Source organism: Saccopteryx leptura, chromosome 11, assembly GCF_036850995.1.
Source record: "Saccopteryx leptura isolate mSacLep1 chromosome 11, mSacLep1_pri_phased_curated, whole genome shotgun sequence".
In the NCBI taxonomy this organism is placed as follows: domain Eukaryota; kingdom Metazoa; phylum Chordata; class Mammalia; order Chiroptera; family Emballonuridae; genus Saccopteryx; species Saccopteryx leptura.
The window spans coordinates 60,523,197-60,544,623 of NC_089513.1; the positions used below are offsets into that span (position 1 = coordinate 60,523,197).

Genomic DNA, 21,427 nt, shown 5'->3' on the forward strand with positions numbered 1-21,427 from the left:
TGTGTGCGCATGCAAGTAGATGTGTCCATGTAGTCAATAAAGTAAGGGGGGACAGAGGTGAGACATGAGGGTTGAGATAAAAAAACAACAACAACCACACATTTATATAATAAGAAAAAAGAGTTATTAGAAAGAAGGTGAAGACATGAAGAGTGGTGATAACAGAGAATTAGATGCATGAGGAGGAATGAGGAATTGAGGTACACACCTAGAACAGGAGGGGGGAAGTTTTACTCCTGGGACTTCAGGGAAAATTAGTGCAAACAGAAATAAGTTTACAGGTGATAGAGCATGAAGTTGAAGAGTTAATGACTTAAATTATTTCTTTATTAGAACTGAAGGCAAGATTCTGAGAGCGTTGAGAGGAAGTGGTTGGGACCCGAGTGATGGCTTACTCAGGCAGGGGCTTGAATAGAACGGCAGGGGGATTAGTGAGGACAGCAAAGCACATAGGCCCACTGACACAGGAGTCTCCCCGAGGTACACACAGTAGGACAAAGGTTAAAGAAGCTGACGGACTGATTATTCCAAGGCTGGGGTTTCACTGGGTGGAAGAATTAAAGGTCCACAGAAATTATTTTTAATAAGAAGAACAGAATGGAAGTTATTAAATAATAAGTAGAGTATGGAAGGAATGCACTACAATAAAGGAAAAAGTCAAAGAACTGAAGATAATGAAGTCAAAGAGCTGGAAAGACAGAAAGTAGACCCAAGGTAGGAGCATTTAAGATCTCAGGGGTGAAGACGACTGAAGACTGAGAGCTGCAGAGGTCGAGCGCCACAAGGCTAGTGCCACATCGATCTCTCCCAGCGACACGAAGAAGGTGCTGGGAGAAGAGACGGGCAAAGAGAAAGGTAGTAAATGGCACCTTCGGTGCTCAAGGCTTCAGCAGATATGTGAGAAGAGTCTGCGACACAGGGACTGACTATGAAGTCAGGAGAGGACAGGTACAAGAGAAGATGTGACATGTCTGGATAGCATGAACCTTGGAGGAAAGCATTTTAATTTGCAAGTTGAAAAGTAATGGCTTAGACTAGGAAACTCTGTGGTTATGTGGGAAGCAAGAATGAGCGGCCTCCTGCCGAGAGATAGAAAGATGGTTTACTAAGCGTGGACAGTCAGGCTTCAACGAAGATGAAGTGGGGGGAAGGATCCACTGCCTGGCAGGCTCGCAGCGGAGTGCAGCTCCAGGGCACACTGGAATAAAGGCAGCGGGGAAGGGAGAGGGGCTACCAAGTTCAGGAGGAGGCACCCAGCAGCATCTCCTCGAGGAAGAAACACCTCTGTCTAACAGCAGGTCCAGACAGGAGGTGAAGGGCTCTCCTCCTGAGAAGGCATGCAGGAAGGAGAGTCTGAGCTAGTGGAGGCGGGGCTGAGGTACAAGGTAATAGGTCTCCTAGCAGCCTTCGACCAGAGGTGGCCGACGGGCAACTGGGCATATAAATCTAATGCTTAGGAGAAAAATCACAAGAATTTTATTGACTTGTATACTTACTTGAGAGTAATTTAATGTTTTACTTTTAAAAGTGTCTCGTTCCAACTTTTAAAAATTTCTCCATTTATATCAATTTGATCAAACCCATGAGGGGATTCAAATATACCTTATCACAACCAGTGACTGTAATTATAACAGATACATAAAAATTAAAGGCAAGAACTAATGGGTAGCTAAGTTGGCTAGAGCATCATCCCAATAAGCCGCGATTGCAGGTTTGATTCCTGGTTAGGGCACATACAAATCAACTAATGAATGCATAAATAAGTGGAATGACAAATCAATGTTTTTCTCTTTTCTCTCTTTCCCTTCCTCTCTAATATATTTTTTTAAGAGGTGAGAGGGAGGGAGGAACAGAGGGAGAGGGAGAGAGAAAGGGAGTCATATGTGCCTTAACCGGGCAAGCCTGGGGTTTTGAACTGGCAACCTCAGCATTCCAGGTCGTTTTATCCACTGTGTTGCCACAGGTTAGGCTAAAAAAAGTTTTTTAAAGATTGATCAAAAAAAAAAAAAAAAATGAAAGGCAACACAGGACTTGCGGGGGAGGAGGGGAGCAAGGTGGCTATGGTCACACAAGGGGAGCAGGAGGGACGTCACGATGGAACAGTTTCACTGGTCTATACTTGGGCTCTGGTGGAGATCACATGAATCTACACAAGTGATATAACTGCACAGAACTAAACACAGGCACAAATGAGTGCCTGTAAAACTGGGGGGACTGTAACAACGTCAATTTCCTGGTTCTGCTATTTTACTAACTATATTTATGCAAGATGTTACCAGTGGGGGGAATTAGATGATAAGTATACAGGATCTCTGAGGATTATTTCTTACAACTGCATCCAAATCTACAATTATATATATAAATAAAAGTTTTACTTTTTATAGGCAAAGCAAAGTGTACAACTGGAAAATAATATTTTCAAAACTCATAGTAAATACTAGAGAATCACTTTCTAGGTCAGTGATTCTCAACCAGAAATCTGGAGGGGGTGAAGAGATACCTAAGTACCCCCATTCCCTGAACAAACCCCCACACCAGAACTGGTACCACGATGAGCCACAGGGTTTGGAGGGAATATGTCGTATCTACATGGGTGCTGCAAATGAAGAGGAGTGGAAAACCACTCTCTCCTAGCTACTTATCTTTACAAACACATCTAACTGGCAAGGGAAAACGCATGTAAGAGAAGTATAATATGTAATAAGCAAATTTATAATAAACATGAAACATATTAAGAAATTACTTCTCATTTGATTGTTCCAAAATCAACCAATACATTATTCATGTAAATGTACTTGATGAATGAAGATAAACATTCTGTTAATACAAAAGTAAAAGTATGCACTTAAAAGTTATTTTGATAGATTTTCAGTGGTATATCCATATCCACCTAACAAAAAATACATCTCTAGAGGTACACGATCTATGGCCTTGAGTACAGTGAGATTATTCGGCCTTGGCACAATAACACCATACCCTTGTCAACTAGAGGAAGGAACCACAAACAAGCAGAAACCACAAGCAGATTCAATATTTTTCAGAAAGTCCCTACTAAGAAGCCACCCTAAAAGAGAATACTTAAGTTTTAGTCCACTAAAATCAAGTTTAGCCCACTAAAATCAAACACATGGAAACATTTTGGAATGCTAAGAGAACCTAATTTAATATCTGAACAAGTGGTATCAATCAGAACAAAAAATAAAATCACCTAATGATGTACACATTTCTAAAACCCTGGTATTACAACTGTCCACAGAATTGTCTGTGTGTGTGTGTGTGTGTGTGTGTGTGTGTGTGTGTGTGTGTGTGATCTAAACGGTGACCATAGGGGAACCGTTATGTGAAAGAATGGCATATCAAAAGCCACTACAGAGCCATTGAAAAGAGTACGTTTATGATAAAAAAAATGTTCAAATAGCAAATGAGCTACAAATTAGCACGTGCAAGATTCTAATTTTGAACTTAAAACATACATGTATATGTCTATACAGAAAAAGCATCAAAAAATATAAACCCAAAAGGTTTGTTTTTAGATTGTGGCATTTTTATTCTTTACACATTTCCATGTTTTAAAAGTTTTCTACAGTAAGTACATACTACTTTTGTAAGTTGGGAGAAAAGAAACAAACAACACCAATAAAAATTTTAAGTAATACTAATAACAGCTATGAAATACTATGAAAAGTATGTATACATGAATACACATACAAGATTACAATTATATTAAAGAAAGAAAGGAAATCATTCTAAACAATGATGGCTGTGTGGACGAAATAATATGGGCAATTTTCTTTCCTTCTTCTAGTCCATGCCTTGAAATTTTTTCTTTTAAGAACATGTAATATGTTAATATAAAGAAATACCATACTTATCCACCCTAACCCCAAACCTTCTTTTTCACTGTATCCTGCCTCCTAAAACAAACCAACAGACACAAATATGCACACAAACCCACAGGTACTTACATGGGCTTACATCTCTGTATCTGTTTCGATTTCTGTTTTCTGGAAACTTGGCCACTCTATGAGGATAATCATGGGACTCATTGCGAATTTCCTTAAAATAACAAAAATATATTTTAACATTCCTCTTGAATTTTGTATAGCAAAACAGATACTTTCCCAGCCAGTATAAAATAGCATTTATTGAGCACTTATGATATGCCAAATACTATACAAAACACACTTCCTACATTATCTCATTCAATTCTCACACCAGTGGGAACGATTATCTTCACCATTTTATGTATGAGGGTTGATAGGCTTTGAGAGGTTAAATAACCGAAAAAACATCAAAGAGCCAGTAAGTGGCGGACCCCAGGACTGAACCAAAGTCCTTTGGGTACCAAAGTCTTTTTTCTTGATATATTTATTTACTGTCATGCTATATTCAACACCAACCTGGCAACACTAAACACTGGTCACATAGAATTAATGCAATGGCTATATGATTTCACCATACTCAAAGCTCTGACTGAACTCTCTTAAAAAATATCTACCTATATTTTAGAGTATCTGTCTTAAAATTTTAATCGATTTCTTCATCTTCATGCCATAAAATATTACTTTATTCTGAGTTCAGAAATATCCTCGAATTTTATTTCCAGAGCCATAAATGCTTAGCAACATTTACCAGGCCTGAAGTTCATTCTAAGACCCTTACGGTACTCTGTATTTCACTAAGAAAAAAATTCTGTGAGGTTATGCCTGTGTTAGGCACCCAGCTACTTGTATCCAACATCAGTATTTGTCTGTCATATGAAATAAAATTCGAAGAATTCGGGCAAAAATAGAAACATACCAAAAAAGTGTATGTTAACAGCAAAAATTAATTTGGGTTTTTGCTCACACTACTACGTGAGAAAAATCATTTAAAAAGTTAGGTTCCAAGCCCTGGCCTGTTGGCTCAGTGGTAAAGCACTGGCACAGCGTGTGGAAGTCCTGGGTTCGATTCCTGGCCAGAGCACACAGGAGAAGCGCCCATCTTCTTCTCCACCCTTCCCCCTCTCCTTTCTCTCTCTCTTTTCCCCTCCTACAGCCAAGGCTCCACTGGAGCAAAGTTGGCCTGGGCACTGAGGATGGCTTCATGGCCTCCACCTCAGGTGCTAGAATGGCTCTGGTTGCAATGGAGCAATGGCCCAGATGGGCAGAGCATCACCCCCTAGTGGGCATGCCCGGTGAATCCTGGTCGGGCACATGCAGGAGTCTGTCTCTTTGCCTCTTAGAATCTCACTTCAGGAAAAAAAAATAGTTAGATACCAGCCCTTGCCGGGTAGCTCACTTGGTTAGGGCATCGTCCTGATACTCCAAGGTTGTAGATTTGATCTCGGTCAGGGAACATACTAGAATCAATCAATGAATACAGAAATAAGTAGGACAATAAATCAATGTTTCTCTGTCTCCCTTCTCTCTAAAATCAATTTCAAAAGAGTTATAGCCCTGGCTAATTGGCTCAGTGGTTGAGCACTGGTGGAGGGTGGGTTTGATTACTGGTCAGAGAGCACATGGAGAAGCAACCATCTGCTTCTCCACCCACCCCTTTCTTCCTCTCCCACAGTCATGGCTCGATTGGTTCAAGTGAGCTGGCCTCCCTGCGTGGAGGCTGGCTCCCTGGAGCCTCTGCCTTAGTTGCTAAAAACAGCTCGGTTGGCAAGCAACAGCCCTAGATGGACAAAGTGTCCCAGTATGGGCTTGCCAGGTTGATCCTGGTCTGGCACAGGTGAGAGTCTGTCTCTGTCTCCCCTCCTCTCACTTCATTGAAAAAAAAGGAAAAAAAGAAAAAAAAGGCACCAGATAGTTCTATAAATTGAACACAAATAAATTATTCAAGTCAATTATTGATGAATGCCCTTACTGTGGGTTCCCTACTCTCTTGCCTTGCCACCACGCATACCAACCTTAGAAAAGTTAACTTTTACATAGTTCATATTTTTAAGTCATTGGGCCTTCCCAGATGCAAGAGAAGGAAGGGAACACAGACCACCTTTCAATGGGAGGAATCTGTCACATTGTGCAAAGAGCACATGTGATGCAAATGTTGGTACGGCCATTCTGGAAAATGCAATCTGCCATACAGAAACAGAAACACCCTGCACACATAGGGTACAATTGTTGCTGTTGACTTCTTAATGCTACTGTACATCCTGCAATCTTGCTGAGTTCTTCAGTATGTTGTAGCTGCTTCTGAATTTGTCAATATCAGCAGTAATAATTCTGTCTCTTCCTTATATGCCTTAATTCTTATTTATTCATACCTCTTATTTCTTTTCCTATTCTAATTTTATTGGCTAGAACCTCCTATTCATAATCAAATAGAAATATTTTTTTCCCCTGATTTTGAATGAACTGATTCGAGGTTTAACCACTAAGTGTAATATTGCTTTAGGCTTCTGGTGGATACCCTCTACAGGCTAAGAAGTTTCTCTTCAATTTATAGTTCGCTAAATGTTTTGTTTTTATCAGGAAAGGGTACTAAATTTTATTCAGTATTTTCCCTGCAATCATGGAGATGATCATACAGCTTTTCTCCTTTAATCTGGAATTACAATAATAGATTTTAACTTAATAATATGCATTTAAGATTTCTCCATGTCTTATGATTTGATAGCTCATTTCTTCTTACTGTTGAATAACAAACCAGGAAAAAAATGAAAGAAAAAGAATAACATCCCATTGCCTGGATATGTAACCATTTTTATTTAACATGTATTCATCCATGTTTTTAAGCTGAACAGACCTCTAATTTTCTTTTCTCATGATTTATTCAGTTTTAGTATCAAAGTTATGCCAGCCTCATATAACCTGGTCAAAAATATTACCTTCCAGTTTCATATATTTTTCCATGAAGGTGCATTACAACAAATAACTGACTGAAAAGCAAAAAAACAAAACAAAACTAAAAAAAACTTCAACCATACCCACAAATTAATGATAAAAGCTTTAAAATGTCAAATAATAAATTTTTATGTAAAATTAAACATTTTATGTAAATTCAGGTATAGTCTTATATTTGCTTGCATAACCTCAAACATTACATGATGAGTCAAAACACTACAAGAGGTATAATAGGTAATTTTATATTGGAAGCTAGTAACTGATTTGAGGAAAACACTAACGTAAAATAATATTAAAGCATAATTTTTCTCTTGACAGCTCTTCTGTGTCAAGTGCAAACAGATTAGCAAGAATAAAAATTTCTGATAACACCATGTAGGTGAGAGAGAAAGAAAAAGAGCCTCATACATTACGAGAGAAGGTACACCAATATGCTTTTTTGAGAACAGTTTGATTAAGATCATAAATTTGACCCACCAATTTCACTGCCAGAAATTTATATCACATATGGTCATACGCCTCATGTGCAAACAATTATGTATAAGGATGTTCACTCTACATAATCATGAAAAACTGATAAAAACCTAAATGTCCTTCAAGAATGAACTGCTGGTATATGCTATAATTCACCAATGCAGTGGAATACATAGGAACCATGAAAATACACTGATCTGGAACAATTTCAAAGACAAACTGTGTAGTGAAAAAAGGTACAAAAAGTAAGTTTAGTATGCTCCCATGGCGGAGGAGGGGAACTCCACTCAAACGTGAATACGCCTGAGAATATAATGAGTAATTATAGAAGACAGGAAATCAGTAATTTCTGAGGAGGAAGACTGGGCGACTGGACATCTAGGGAAGGGTATAGATAGAAAATATTTCAAACAGAAAAATATGGGTAATATGACAGCCATGCCCCACCTGTGAGATTAAACATTGACTGGCACTTTTGGGACATCTGAATAAAACATCAGATACACCAAAAAGGCTTTTCCCTAGCCTGCCCCTCTTTCTTTCCAAAGAAACGTGTCCTTTTCGCTACTTTTTATTGGAGACTTTTTGTGCTATTTGAATTTTAAACCATAAACTAATATATTTAGTTCATATATTATTTTAAATTAAACTAGCTAAATACTAAATAATACTAACATCAGTCCTAATGCTAATATATAGTTTTTAAGTCACATCGAAAAGTTGCTGTAACCCACAAAACGGGAGAAAATAGTTGCGAATCAAATACCTGATAACAGATTATTTTCTGGTAAATATTTTTATTGTTATATATTTTAAAATATAAACATTTAGTTTTAAATGAATATGCCTAGAAAAATATTAGTCTCTTACGTGATTGAAAACTTCCCGCCCTGGCTGGATAGCTCAGTTGGTTAGAGCTTTGTCCTTAAGTGCAGAGGTTACCAGTTCTATACCTGGCCAGGGCACAGACAGGAATGGGCCTATCTTCCTGTTTGTTTGTCCCTTCCTCTTTCTCTAAAATTAATCAATAAAAAGTTTCTTTTAATTTTCCTTTCAATCTTATTAACCCTAATGGGCTAAGATTTTATTCATCTAATCATATCAGATATTTTTTCAAAAGTAAAATTTCTAATAACTGATGCTTATTTTTAAAAGTATTTAAAAATATTTAAATTTTAATGAAAGTTATTTTTAAAATGCATTACATGTTTGTCTCCTAAAACAGAATGTCACTTAACTTTTTCATGAGTCATCACACACATTAATTTACTGGGCAGTAACACAATAACAGCCTCAGGGGGTTATCTAAGTAAATACAACTGTTTGTCTCTATAGTGAGTGGCCACAGAGTGCTTTACTTGGAGTTTGCACATGTGAATTGTTAAAAGAGGAAAACTCACTGTCGGAACTCAGGACTCTAAAAATCAGCAAAAAGGAAAATTATCCAGTATTACACTACTCAGAGGTAATACAAATTTTTTTACTTTTTACTTCGTGGATAAGTAGATGTTAATATAAATTTTAATTTAAAAAGTTTTAATAAAAACAGACTATACAGGCAAACTGTTTATATGTATACCTGCTTTAATCTCTTAAAAGTAGCATAATACTTTTCCCTGTCAATACATCCCCCACCATCATTTTTAATGACTGCTGAATGCAGAACCTTTTGTTACAGGATACACCATAATTTATTTTGCCCTGAACAATTAGATTTCCAAAAATTCACAATTATTAAAAATGATGTGATGAATATCCGTAAGTATGACCCTACAGAAATTTCAGAGTATTTCTTGATAACCCTCTAAAAATAGAACTCTTGGCTCATGCTTTGCCAGTATTTCTCAAGAAATGTTGTAGGGTTAGGCTCTGCCTCATTCCCAGCAATACCAGTTAGACTTAAGTCCTATCTTTATTTTGTCCTCAAAAGTTGTCTTTCCCTGGCTGGTTAGCTCAGTCACTTAAGAGTGTCATTCAGAAACGCTAAGGTTGTGGGCTCAATCCCTGGTCAGGGCACATACAGGAAGTAACCAGTGAACGCACAACTAAATGAATAACAATCTCTCCTCCACCCCTTATTCTTGCTGTTTCTCTAAAATCAACAACAAAAAAAACTTAAAAGAAAAAAGTTGTCTTGATTTTTGTAGGGTGTTTACTCTTTCAGCTGAACCTTAAATTTAAATCTTTAGACTGATATTTTAAAAAAACTTTAATTGAATTTTAGAGAGAAAGGCAGAGAGAGAGAAATACAGAGAGAAACACTGATTTGTTGTTCCACTTATCCATACAGTCATTGGTTGATTCCTGTATGTGCCCCAAACAGGGAATGAACCCACAACCCAGGCAGACAAGGACAATGTTCCAACCAACGGTGGGTAAAAGTAGGTTTATAGTTGTTTGTATGGAAAATACAATAATTAATAAATAATAATGCAATAATAAACCTGTGGTTCATGTATTCACAACTGTAAACCCACTTTTGCCCACACCTGTATATAGTTACATATTTGTTAATTTAGGGAGAACTGACATCTTTTTCCCTTTCCCATGCCTTCCCTCCCCTTTCTTTCTTCTTTATTGAGAACTGACATCTTTAAAATACCAACTTTTCCATCAGAAATTGGGTATATTACTCCATTTGTCTTCCTTGGGTTTTTTTTTGGGGGGGGGAAGAGTGTAAAGAGGGACAAATATGTAGAACGTGACAGAAAATTATTTGACTTTGGGTGATGGGTATACAACATAATCAAGAGTTCAAATGCTATAGGAATGCTTACCTGAAACCTATGTAGTTTTGTTGATCAATGTCATCCTGTTAAATTCAATTTTCTAAATAAAATTTAAAATAAATTTTTACTGATTTTTAGAAAGAGGGAAGGAGGGAGAGAGAGACATCAATTTGTTGTTCCACTTATTTCTGCATTCATTGGTTGACTCTTGTATGTGCCCTGACCAGGGATCAAATCCACAACCTTGGTCTATGGAAACAATGCTCTAACCAACTGAGCTACCCAGCCAGGGCTTCCTTGTTTTTTGTTTGCTTCTTATTTGGGGGGCTTTTGTTTGTTTGTTTTTTTAGTGAGAGAGAGAGAGGAGAGACAGACAAGAAGGGAAAGAGATGAGAAGCATCAACTCGTAGTTGCATTACTTTAGTTGTTCATTGAATGATTCTCATATGTGCCTTGACCAGGGGTCTCCAGCAGAGTCAATGACCCGTTGCTCAAGCCAGCGACCTTGGTTTTCAAGCCAGCAATCTACGGGCTCAAGCCAATGACCATGGGGTCATGTCAATGATCCTACACTCAAGCTAGCGACCCTGCGTTCAAGCAGGATAAGCCCATGCTCAAGCTGGTGACCTCAGGGATTCGAACCTGGGTCCTCAGCATCCCATATCAATGCTCTATCCACTGTACCACCACTGGTCAGGCCCTGGTTGTTTCTTTAAAACAAACATGACACATTTCTTAAGTTTATTCTTAAGTATTTAAAATTTTTTATTGCTATTTTGACTGATATCAATATGTCTACATGATTTTTCTCCTTTAATCAATAAAAATTAATTGTACAAGGTGAAGCAAAATTAGGTTTATAGTTGTGAGTACACAAAACAGTTTATTCTTGCATTATTATTTATTGTTTTATTATTTCTCATACAAACCATAAACCTACAGTGGTACCTTGAGATATGAGTTTAATTCGTTCTGTAACCGAGCTCATAAGTCAGTCAACTTGTATAGCAAACAATTTCTACCATTTAAAATAACTGAAAATGATTTAAGCCATTCCAGCCCTGTGAAACATCCTCAAAACATCCTAAATTATGAAAAAAGACGTTTTTAATTAAGAAACACACATGTATACTTTACCAATGTATAACAAAATATTTGAAATAAAAGAAAAAAGTGTTATTTAGTACTGTATTCTTACCTTGGAGACAGACGAGTGTGGCTAACGGAGGTGAATGGCGGAGGAGGAGGGAGGGAGTTAGAGATGCAGGCACTGTAGACACTAAACTAAAACTGCACTTTCTTAACACTAAATGTAAACTAAAACTGCATTTTCTTTACTTTAAACAAAACTAAAACTGCACTTTCTTTACTTAAAATGAAACCACAAAAACTTAATTGTAAAAAAATGCACTTTCTTAACTTCAAACTTAACCTAAGCTTAACATTACGTATTTTTCATTTAATCATCACCTGTTTTTGCCTTTCTGGCTGCACTTTTGGCACTTTCACTTGCAGGACTTTTGAATAAAAATCTATCCAAAGAGGTTTGCTTTTGCCTGCCTTTTAAAATGTTTCGGAAATGTGACCAACAGGTGTCATTAAAGTGCTGAAGCACGACCAGTTGAAACTTTTTCTGGCTGTTTCTTTTCAACGAAATTTGAAAGCTTCTCAACATTGCCAGCATGTCTTTAATTTCACTTGTAGAAATCACTTCCTCCTACTCTACCTCCTCCTCACTACTAATCTCTTGCAGAAGCTCCTTATGTTGCATCATATGTAGCTCCTTCAACTTCTCAGTTGAGAGTTCTTCATGTTCCTCGACGAGCTCGTTTACGTCACACTCATTTACCTCCAGACCCCTTTGACTTTTCAAGGGACACAATCCCCTCCAACACTTCTACCTCGGTCTCAGTCTCTGGTTCGAATCCTCCGAAGTCCGTCTGCAACTACATCAGGCCATAACTTTTTCCATGCCAAGTTAAAGGTTATTCTTGTAACCTCTTGCCATGCCAAGTCAATAATGCGTAAACATATCACCATGTTGTAGTGATCTTTCCAAAACTCTCGAAGGGTTAGAATTGTATTCTTAGTCACCTCAAAGCAGCAGCGGAACAAGTGCTTTGTGTAAAGCTTTCTAAAGTTGGAAATGGCCTGTTGATCCATAGGTTGCAAGACTGAAGTTGTGTTGGGTGGGAGGTAGAGGACTTTCATGAATTTGAACTCATCATTTGAATGTCATCTTCAAGACATGGTGGGTGGGCTGGAGCATTTTTAAGGATTAGTAATGCTTTCATTGGGAGTTTTTTTTTTGTTTTGTTTTGTTTTGTTTTTACAGAGACAGAGAGAAAGGGACAGACAGACAGGAACAGAGAGAGATGCTAAGCATCAATCATCAGTTTTTTGTTGCAACACCTTAGTTGTTCATCGATTGCTTTCTCATATGTGCCCTGACCGAGGGGCTACAGCAAACCGAGTGATCCCTTGCTCAAGCCAGCAACCTTGGGTCCAAGCTGGTGGGTGAGCTTTGCTCACACCAGATGAGCCCGCCCTCAAGCTGGCAACCTCAGGGTCTTGAACCTGGGTCCTCCGCATCCTAGTCTGATGATCTATCCATTGCACCACCGCCTGGTCAGGCGGAAGTTTATTTTCTTGAAGATATTTCTTCACTGCAGGACCAAAACAATATTTACCCATTCAATAAAAAACTGTGCCGCGTAACCCATGCCCTAGCACTGGCGTGCCACATAACCTGCAGTTTTTCTTTAAAAATCTTGTGAGTCTTAAAAGCTCGAGGATTTTCAAAATGATACACTAGCAGTGGCTTTACTTTAACAGGGGCAGTCAACCTTTTTATACCTACCGCCCACTTTTGTATCTCTGTTAGTAGTAAAATTTTCTAACCACCCACCAGTTCCACAGTAATGGTGATTTATAAAGTAGGGAAGTAACTTTACTTTATAAAATTTATAAAGCAGAGTTACAGCAAGTTAAAGCATATAATAATAATTACTTACCAAGTACTTTATGTTGGATTTTCGCTAAGTTTGGCAGAATAAATCTTTATAAAACAACTTACTATAGTTAAATCTATCTTTTTATTTATACTTTGGTTGCTCTGCTACCACCCACCATGAAAGCTAAAACACCCACTAGTGGGCGGTAGGGACCAGGTTGACTACCACTGCTTTACAGTCACCGCTAGCATTTGCACACTATGCAAGGGTTGACGGTCCTTCGTGGGTTTATGGCCTGGCAGCTTCTTCTCCTCTGTGGTGATGGAAGTCCTCTGCGGAATTTTTTTTTCCAAAACAATCCTGTTTCGTCACAGTTGAACACTTGTTGGGGGATGTAGCCTTCCTTTGCAATAAGCGCAGCAAAACGTGTGATGTACTCCTTAGCTATCTTAACGTCAGCACTCGCAGCTTCACCATGCCTTACCACCAAGTGGATGCCAGATCTCTTCTTGAAATTTTCAAACCAGCCATGACATGACTTGCCTTAAACGTATCTTCTGCTGCCTCTTTTGAGGTTGATGGTTCTTTCTTCTTCAAGTTGCCATAAATAATACGTGCCTTTTTGCATATTACAGTTTCTGTCACTGTATCTCCTGCCAGCTCTCTTTCACTCACACCAGCAGAAGCTTCTCCATTTCCTTCATGGATATTTGTCCTTAATTGGGACAGAATTGTAGTTTCTATTGCTGCATTTGCGATTTTGATGGCATCCTTTTAAGGATGGTACAAATTGTAGATGTATTGTGGTCGGTCATACACCATGCTCATGTTTTTCTATTATTTCTTGCTTTACTTCTATTGACATCATTCTCTTCTTCTCACCACTGTCCTTTACACTCACTTTCTTCAGGCCCATGATAGCACACAAAAAAGTTAGTAAAAAATGCAAAAATAATGCAAGAACGAGTACAGCACACCAGATTCGACTTGATTCTGCACGTAACACATGAGAAAGAACAAGATGCTGGTGTTGTGCTGCTGATACTGGACCCATGCGCCAACGCGCCAACTAGCGGCAGCTTCTCAAATCATGACTCATATCTCGGAATTTCGCTCGGATCTCGAACAAAAATATCGTCAGAGTTGCAGCTCATAACTCAAAAATTAGTATGTTGGTCTGCTCATATCTCAAGGTACCACTGTACTTTTGCCCCACCCTGTAGCATTACACTCTTTCATACTGACAATCTTTATATTCCCAGAATAAATTTGTAAATTGTGTTTTATACTATATTTCTAGATAATATCCATTGATGACATATTAGAATTTGGAGACTACAATCGTAGGTCAAACTGAACTGCCTATTAGAATGGGAGCAGTGTCGTAACTCATTTATTTCTGCCTTTCGTTTGTATTCAATAGGTCCTTCTAAAGCTTTAATTTTATTGTAATTTTTCTAGCATAAATCAAATGCTTAATTCATTAATATTCTTTTTTCTTGCTTAATGACTAACTAAATCCTATGTTTATTTTTATTTTTTATATATTTTTAGATTTTTAGAGAAAGGAGTTGGGGCAGGAATGGTAAGCATCAACTCCTTGCTTTTCATATGTGCCTTGACTGGGCAAGCCCAGGGTTTCGAACAAGCAACCTCAGAATTTAAAGTCAATGCTTTAGTCACCGTGCCACCACAGGTCAAGCTGACTAAATCCTGTAAGTTTAGAATACTGTCCAAACCCTGGCTGAGTAGGTCAGCTGGTCAAAACACTGTCTCAATATACCAAGGTTGTGGGTTTGAACCCCAGTCAGGGCACATACAGGAATCAACCAATGAATGCAGAAATAAGTGGAACAACAGGTCAATGTTTCTCTCTTTCTCTCTCTCTCTAAAATCAATCAATAAAGTTTTTAACAATAAATTTAAAAATACTGTCATCTCATTATTTTCTGGAGTCTCTAATGGCAGTATGCATTGATTTCTTCTTTTACCCAAAAATAATTAGTAAAGATTGCTGCCTTCTATATGTTATGATTCCTTATTTCCTTTTCTCCATTTTTTTCTGTTGTTGTTTGTTTTGGGTTTTTTTTTTCTGTATGAATCAAGTTTTCTTTGCTTCTCTTTCCCGCTAGTAATTTAGAAGTAAAAATAACATTTCTATTTTACTAGGAATTAGTCTTAAATTTTTGTAAAACCATATATGAACTTGTATTTCCCCACTACTATAAAAGCATATATAAATATGGAAAATGTACCACGGATTTTACTTCACTCTTCCTACAACCCAACTCTTATGTTTTCTTAATATACATAATCTAGAACTTTGGATCCATATATTTTATATTTTCAGTTATTTAAAAAATTTCTTAAATTTGCACCAAGGCTCACAGCTATAATTATTACATAGAGTTAAGTCTCCATTTTACTTGGCTTCCTTGCCCAAACCTACTTTCTATATCTATTCCATTTCTCTCAGCAGTTGGGTGACATTGCTCCATTATCTATAGGCATCCAAAGTCAGAACACATAAATCTGATGCAAATCTGATTTGCTCCTTTCTTTTACTACCTTAGAGGATTTTTCTTTATCTGGAACACTTTGAAAATTCATCAGGATGAATCCCGTGTTCTATGCTTTTTAAATATATTCCTGAGGAAGACTCTGTGGTCCCCTTTGGTCTTGAACTTTAAGGCTTTCTTCAGCTCAGAAATTTTCTTCTACTAATTCATCTTAGTCTCCTCTGTTCTCTCAGGAACTCTTATCACAGAGATTTGAAACTGTCATGTGTTTTAAATTTTAAATGATCTCTCATAATACTCATTTCTAAAATCGTTTTCCTGAATTCTGAGAGATTTTTCTCAAGCTAACTTGGTGTGCTGCATAATTTGCTAAATTTCTTAGCAATCATGTTTTATTACTTTAAGAATTCTTTCTTGCCCTGGCCGGTTGGCTCAGCAGTAGAGCGTCGGCCTAGCGTGCGGAGGACCCGGGTTCGATTCCCGGCCAGGGCACACAGGAGAAGCGCCCATTTGCTTCTCCACCCCTCCGCTGCGCTTTCCCTCTCTGTCTCTCTCTTCCCCTCCCGCGGCCGAGGCTCCATTGGAGCAAGGATGGCCCGAGCGCTGGGGATGGCTCTGTGGCCTCTGACCCAGGCGCTGGAGTGGCTCTGGTCGCAACATGGCGACGCCCAGGATGGGCAGAGCATCGCCCCCTGGTGGGCAGAGCGTCGCCCCAGGTGGGCGTGCCGGGTGGATCCCGGTCGGGCGCATGCGGGAGTCTGTCTGCCTGTCTCTCCCTGTTTCCAGCTTCAGAAAAATGAAAAAAAAAAAAAAAAAAAAAAAAAGAATTCTTTCTTATTCTCAGTGTATTTTATTTTTATAACCTGCTACTGTTAGTTTGGAAATATAAATTCCAGTTTTCTCTATTTCTTATACTACGTATTTCACATGCTGTAAATGATCCATTTAATCTTGTTTTCTTTTAGTGCTGAATTTTTCACTTCTAATGTTCGTTCATCTTTACAGAAAGATAGAGTACTATATAGGTATCAGCCCTTAATCAAGCTTTTGTTTACGCTCACCACTGTTTACTAGCAAAATCCCCTAAGCTTCAAATATGGGTAAAACCCTTCTCTAGTGTTAAATAATGCAGGGGTTTTTTTTTCTTATCACTGTGTTTTACACATTTCAATAATAAATATGAATAGCAAAAATAGTTTCTATTGCACGAATTAAGGACCTGGAAAATTATATCCATTTCTCATTTTCTATAACTATTCTTACTGTCATTGTTTTTTAAGGCTATTTTTGTATTTGTATCTGACAACTTTCTTTTTCTTAAAACAGACCTTTAAGTTTTCCTTGAGACTATCAAAGAGACAATCTAATAAGGTCCATCAGAAAAGTGTGCTTATATTTAAAGTAACCACAGGAAGAGAATTTATTTTTGCCTAAGGGACTGAAGAAGGAGTGCAGAGCAGACCTGAAGAATGAGCAGCAGTATGTCATGAAAACAAGTGGGAAAAGATGGGTCCACGTAGGGAAAAAAAAGCTTGTGCAAAGTCACAGTGATGTGAGTATACAAAAAATAAAGAAATGAAAAAAATGAGTAATAGCCAGACCAGGCAGTGGCGCAGTGGATTGAGCGTTGGACTGGGACACGGAGGACCCAGGTTCGAAACCTCAAGGTCACTGGCCTGAGTGCAGGCTCACCCAGGTTGAGTGCGGGCTCACCAGCTTAAGTGCAGGATCACTAGCTTGAGCGCAGGCTCATCTGGTTTGAGCAAGGCTCACCAGCTTGAGCCCAAGGTCGCTGGCTTGAGCAAAGGGTCACTCACTCTGCTGTACCCTCCCCCCCCCCCCAGTCAAGGCACATATGAGAAAGCAGTCAATGAATAACTAAGGTGCCGCAATGAAGAATTGATGCTTCTCATCTCTCTCCCTTTCTATCTGTCTGTCCCTATCTGTCCCTCTCTCTGTCTCTGCCACCTCCCCCCCCAAAAAAAAAGAATAACTAATGTCTTGCAAGAAGTATAAGCAACACGACTTGTGCATGAGAGAGAGAGAAAGACATATACAAAATGAGAATAAACAGGTAGAGGGAGAGGTCCCATTAGGTAGGAATTTGTTCCTGCTTTATTCATCCAATACACATACAGGAATTCTACAAATTACAAAGAGGACACTGTAAATGGGGGGTGGGAGGGGAGCACAGGGCACGAAGGGCTGGATTAGTCAACAAACAGTATGAAAAAAACAAGCAGTTATTTAGAAAAAAATTAATTGGTCAGGAACAAGAAAAGGAATCCCACTTTTACGAGTTCTATTCAACATAATACTGATAAGCTCTAACCAAAGCAATTAGGCAAAAAAAAAAAAAAAAAAAAAAAAGTACTAGGCATCCAAATTGAAAAGTTGCTAAACTATCTCTATTCACAAATGGCATGATCTTATAAGATCTTATATTCTTTACAGTAGAAAACTGTAAAGAATTCAGAAAAAAAAAGAAAACATTAGAGTTAATAAATTCATCAAAGCCTGACCAGGCGGTGGTGCAGTGGACAGAGCACCAAACTGGGATGCAGAGGACCCAGGTTCGAGACCCCAAGGTCGCCAGCTTGATCATGGGCTCATCTGGTTTGAGCAAAGCTCACCAGCTTGGACCCAAGGTCGCTGGCTCGAGCAAGGGGTTACTAGGTCTGCTGTAGCCCCATGGTCAAGGCACATATGAGAAAGCAATCAATGAACAACTAAGGTGTTGCAACAAAAAACTAATGATTGATGCTTCTCATCTCTCTCCGTTCCTGTCTGTCCCTATCTATCCCTCTCTCTGACTCTCTCTCTGTAAAAGAAATAAAAAATAAATTCACCAAAGTTGTAAAACAAAAATCAGTTGTATTGCCCTGGCCAGGTTGTTCAATTAATTGGAGCGTCATCCCTATATACCAAGGTTGCAGGTTCGATCCCAGTTGGGGCACATGCAGGAATCAACCAATGGGGGCATGGATGGGTAGAACAACAAACAGATGTTTCTTTTTTTCTCCCTTTCTCTCTCCCCCCCAACTTCTTCTCTCTTGCAAATCAATCAGTAAAAAAAATTGTTTAAACACACCTATTTGGAAAAATATTTGCATATCATACATCTCACAAAGCACTAACAATCAGAATATATAAAGAACTCCTACAATGAAATAACAAAAGGACAAATAGTCTAACTCTTTGAGTAGTATAAATGTTCATGTATGTCCTCAAAGAGTTAACAAAAACTCACTACTCAAATGGTTAAAAGTAGGCCAAGACAGTTTTTAGAATGGCCAAAATCTATACACTAACACCATCAAGTACTGACTAGGATGTAGAGCAAAAGGAACTCTCATTCATTGCCAGTGGTAATACAAAATATTACAGCCACTTTGTAAGAGAGTTGATCAGTTTCTTACAAGACTTAACATAATCTTACCATGTGATCCAGCAATCACATTCTTTGGTATTTACCCACAGGAGATAGAAACTCATGTCCACCCAAAAACCTGCACATGGATGTTTATAATGGCTGTATTCATAATTGCTAAAACCAAGTAACCAAGACGCCCTTCATTAGGGCAACAGATAGTCTATGGTACATGAAGGCAATAAAATATTATTCAGTGTTAAAAAGAAACAGGTATCAAGCCAAGAAAAGACATAAAGGAAATATTAAATGCATTTTACTAAGTAAAATAGGCCAATGTGAAAAGGCTATATAATGTATGAATGCAACTATATGACATTCAGGAAAAGTCAAATATATGAGGACAATGAAAAGATCAGTGGTTGCCAGGGGTTTGGGGACGGGAGGAAGGAATGAATAGGCAGACTACAGAGGATGTTTAGGGCAGTAACAATCCTCTGTATGATGCCATAATGATAAAAATCTATTTGTCTGAACCCACAGAATGTGTACCGCCAAGAGTGAATATTAAGGTCAACTATGTACTCTGGGTGATTACGATGTGTCAATGTAGGTTCATTAATTTTAATAAATGTACCACTCTGGTGGGGGATTCTCCTAATGGGGGAGGCTATGCATATATAGGGACAAGGAGTACATAGGAAATCTCTGTATGGCCCCCTAAATTTTGCTATGAACTCACAACTGCTCTAAAGAAACAAAGTCTTAATTTTTTTAAAAAAAGGCAAATGACTTGAATAGACATTTCTCCAAAGATATACAAATGGTAATAAGTACATGAAAAGGATGCTCAACATTTTCAGTCATTAGGAAAATGAAAATCTAAACCACAATGAAATACCACTTCATACCTACTAGCATGATATGAAGAAATAAGGGCCATTTCCAGTGGTGTGGAAGGAAGTGGGCAAGAGCCTGCAGAACAGTATGTTCAAGCTCTATTGAGACAGCTGCTATCCATACCTCACCCATGACTCTAGAAGAAAGACCCACTGCAGTGGCAGGAAACACAGAGAGCATGGGAAAGACTACTATCAGAAATGGATGGAAGTGCAGGCTCAGAGCCTGCTTGACAAACCACCGCAGCATTTCAGCAAGGAAAGATACCCCTGCTCAGTGGTGGGATTCAAATAATTTAACAACCGGTTCTCTGCCTTAGTGACCGTTTTAAGTATAAAAAACAAGATACCAAAAGGTAGTTTATTATTTCATGCATTAAATACTTAAATAAGAACAATAAAAGAGGTACACAAAACTAGATTATAAGAGTTTTAAAGTGTTAATGAAAAATATTAAATAATACCTGACAAAAAACAGTACAACTGTTATTTAAAATATTTCCGTATTGCTTCTTGATTGGCATCCTCACTTGCGATTTTTTTCACCTATGGAGGGAATGAACATCACTACAGGCACTTAGAATATGCTGTTGCGCAGATGAACATTAAAAAGAGCAGGGAATGTAAATTTGTGATTTCCACCTTGGGCAGCTGCCCAGGCGTCCACCTTAGAGAGAACCCTGATTACAAGTGCCATTTTAACAACCAGTTTGCCAAACTCAACAAAAAATTAGGTATCGGTTCTACCGAACCAGTGTGAACCGGCTGAATCCCACCACTGCTCCTATGCCATTCTTTGCACCTCCTTCTGCAGGGGCAATAAGCCCACCTTCCCTCAGTGCTCCAGGTCTTTCTCGCCCTGGTATGATACCAACTCCCCATATGGGGGGCCCCTCCCATGATGCCAATGATGGGCCCTCCTCCTCTTGAGATGACGCTAGTGGGGCCTGTTCCTGGAATGCAGCCACTATGGGAGGGCACACGCCAATGATGCCTGGGCCCCCCATGATGAGACCTCCTGCCTGTGCCACGATAGTGCCCACTCAGCCACGAATGACTCGGACCAAAACAGATAAGGAGACGGAAGCCTCTTTCTATCGGTTTTATATTATATACTTGTTCTAATTCACCAGGAGAGTGTGCTGCTGTGACTCTGGGTGTATTCTAACAACATGGCAAGTAAGACTTACTCCCTCTTCCTATTAAAGAGAGAATAGTTTTGCAGGAGTAGTAGGACCAAAGAAAGAAAAAAATCAATTTTCATTTGTATTGTGAAATATGAAAATAAAATTGTCAACTCTTTTAGTTAAAAAAAAAAAAAAATAGGGCACCTGACCTGTGGTGGTGTGGTGGATCAAGTGTTGACCTGGCATGCTGAGGTCGCTGGTTCGAAATCCTGGGCTTGCCGGGTCAAGGCACATATGAGAAGCAACTGCTATGAGTTGATGCTTCCTGCTCCTCTCCCCTTTCTCTCTCTCTCTCCTTTCTCTCTAAAAATAAATACTTTAAAAAATAAAATGGCTCCTTAGCTCAGTTGGTTAGAGCATCGTCATGATGTGCAGAGATTGCCAGTTCAATTCCTGATCAGGGCACATACAGGAACAGATTGATATCCCCCCCCCCAAATAAATAAATTAAAAATAAATAAA

The 21,427-nt window shown here is 38.6% G+C and overlaps 1 protein-coding gene and 1 pseudogene across 2 annotated transcripts in view; one reads left to right on the forward strand and one right to left on the reverse strand.

Annotated features, from left to right (window-relative positions):
• PTPN2 (protein tyrosine phosphatase non-receptor type 2) overlaps positions 1-21,427 on the reverse strand; it is a 106,241-nt gene that overhangs the window by 69,961 nt on the left and 14,853 nt on the right. For both annotated transcript variants that reach the window (XM_066352519.1, XM_066352518.1), the window contains exon 2: positions 3,966-4,056. In XM_066352519.1, coding sequence (XP_066208616.1) covers positions 3,966-4,056 — 91 coding nt within the window. The remainder of the gene's footprint in view (positions 1-3,965; positions 4,057-21,427) is intronic.
• Positions 19,867-20,903, forward strand: LOC136383456 (U1 small nuclear ribonucleoprotein C-like; annotated as a pseudogene).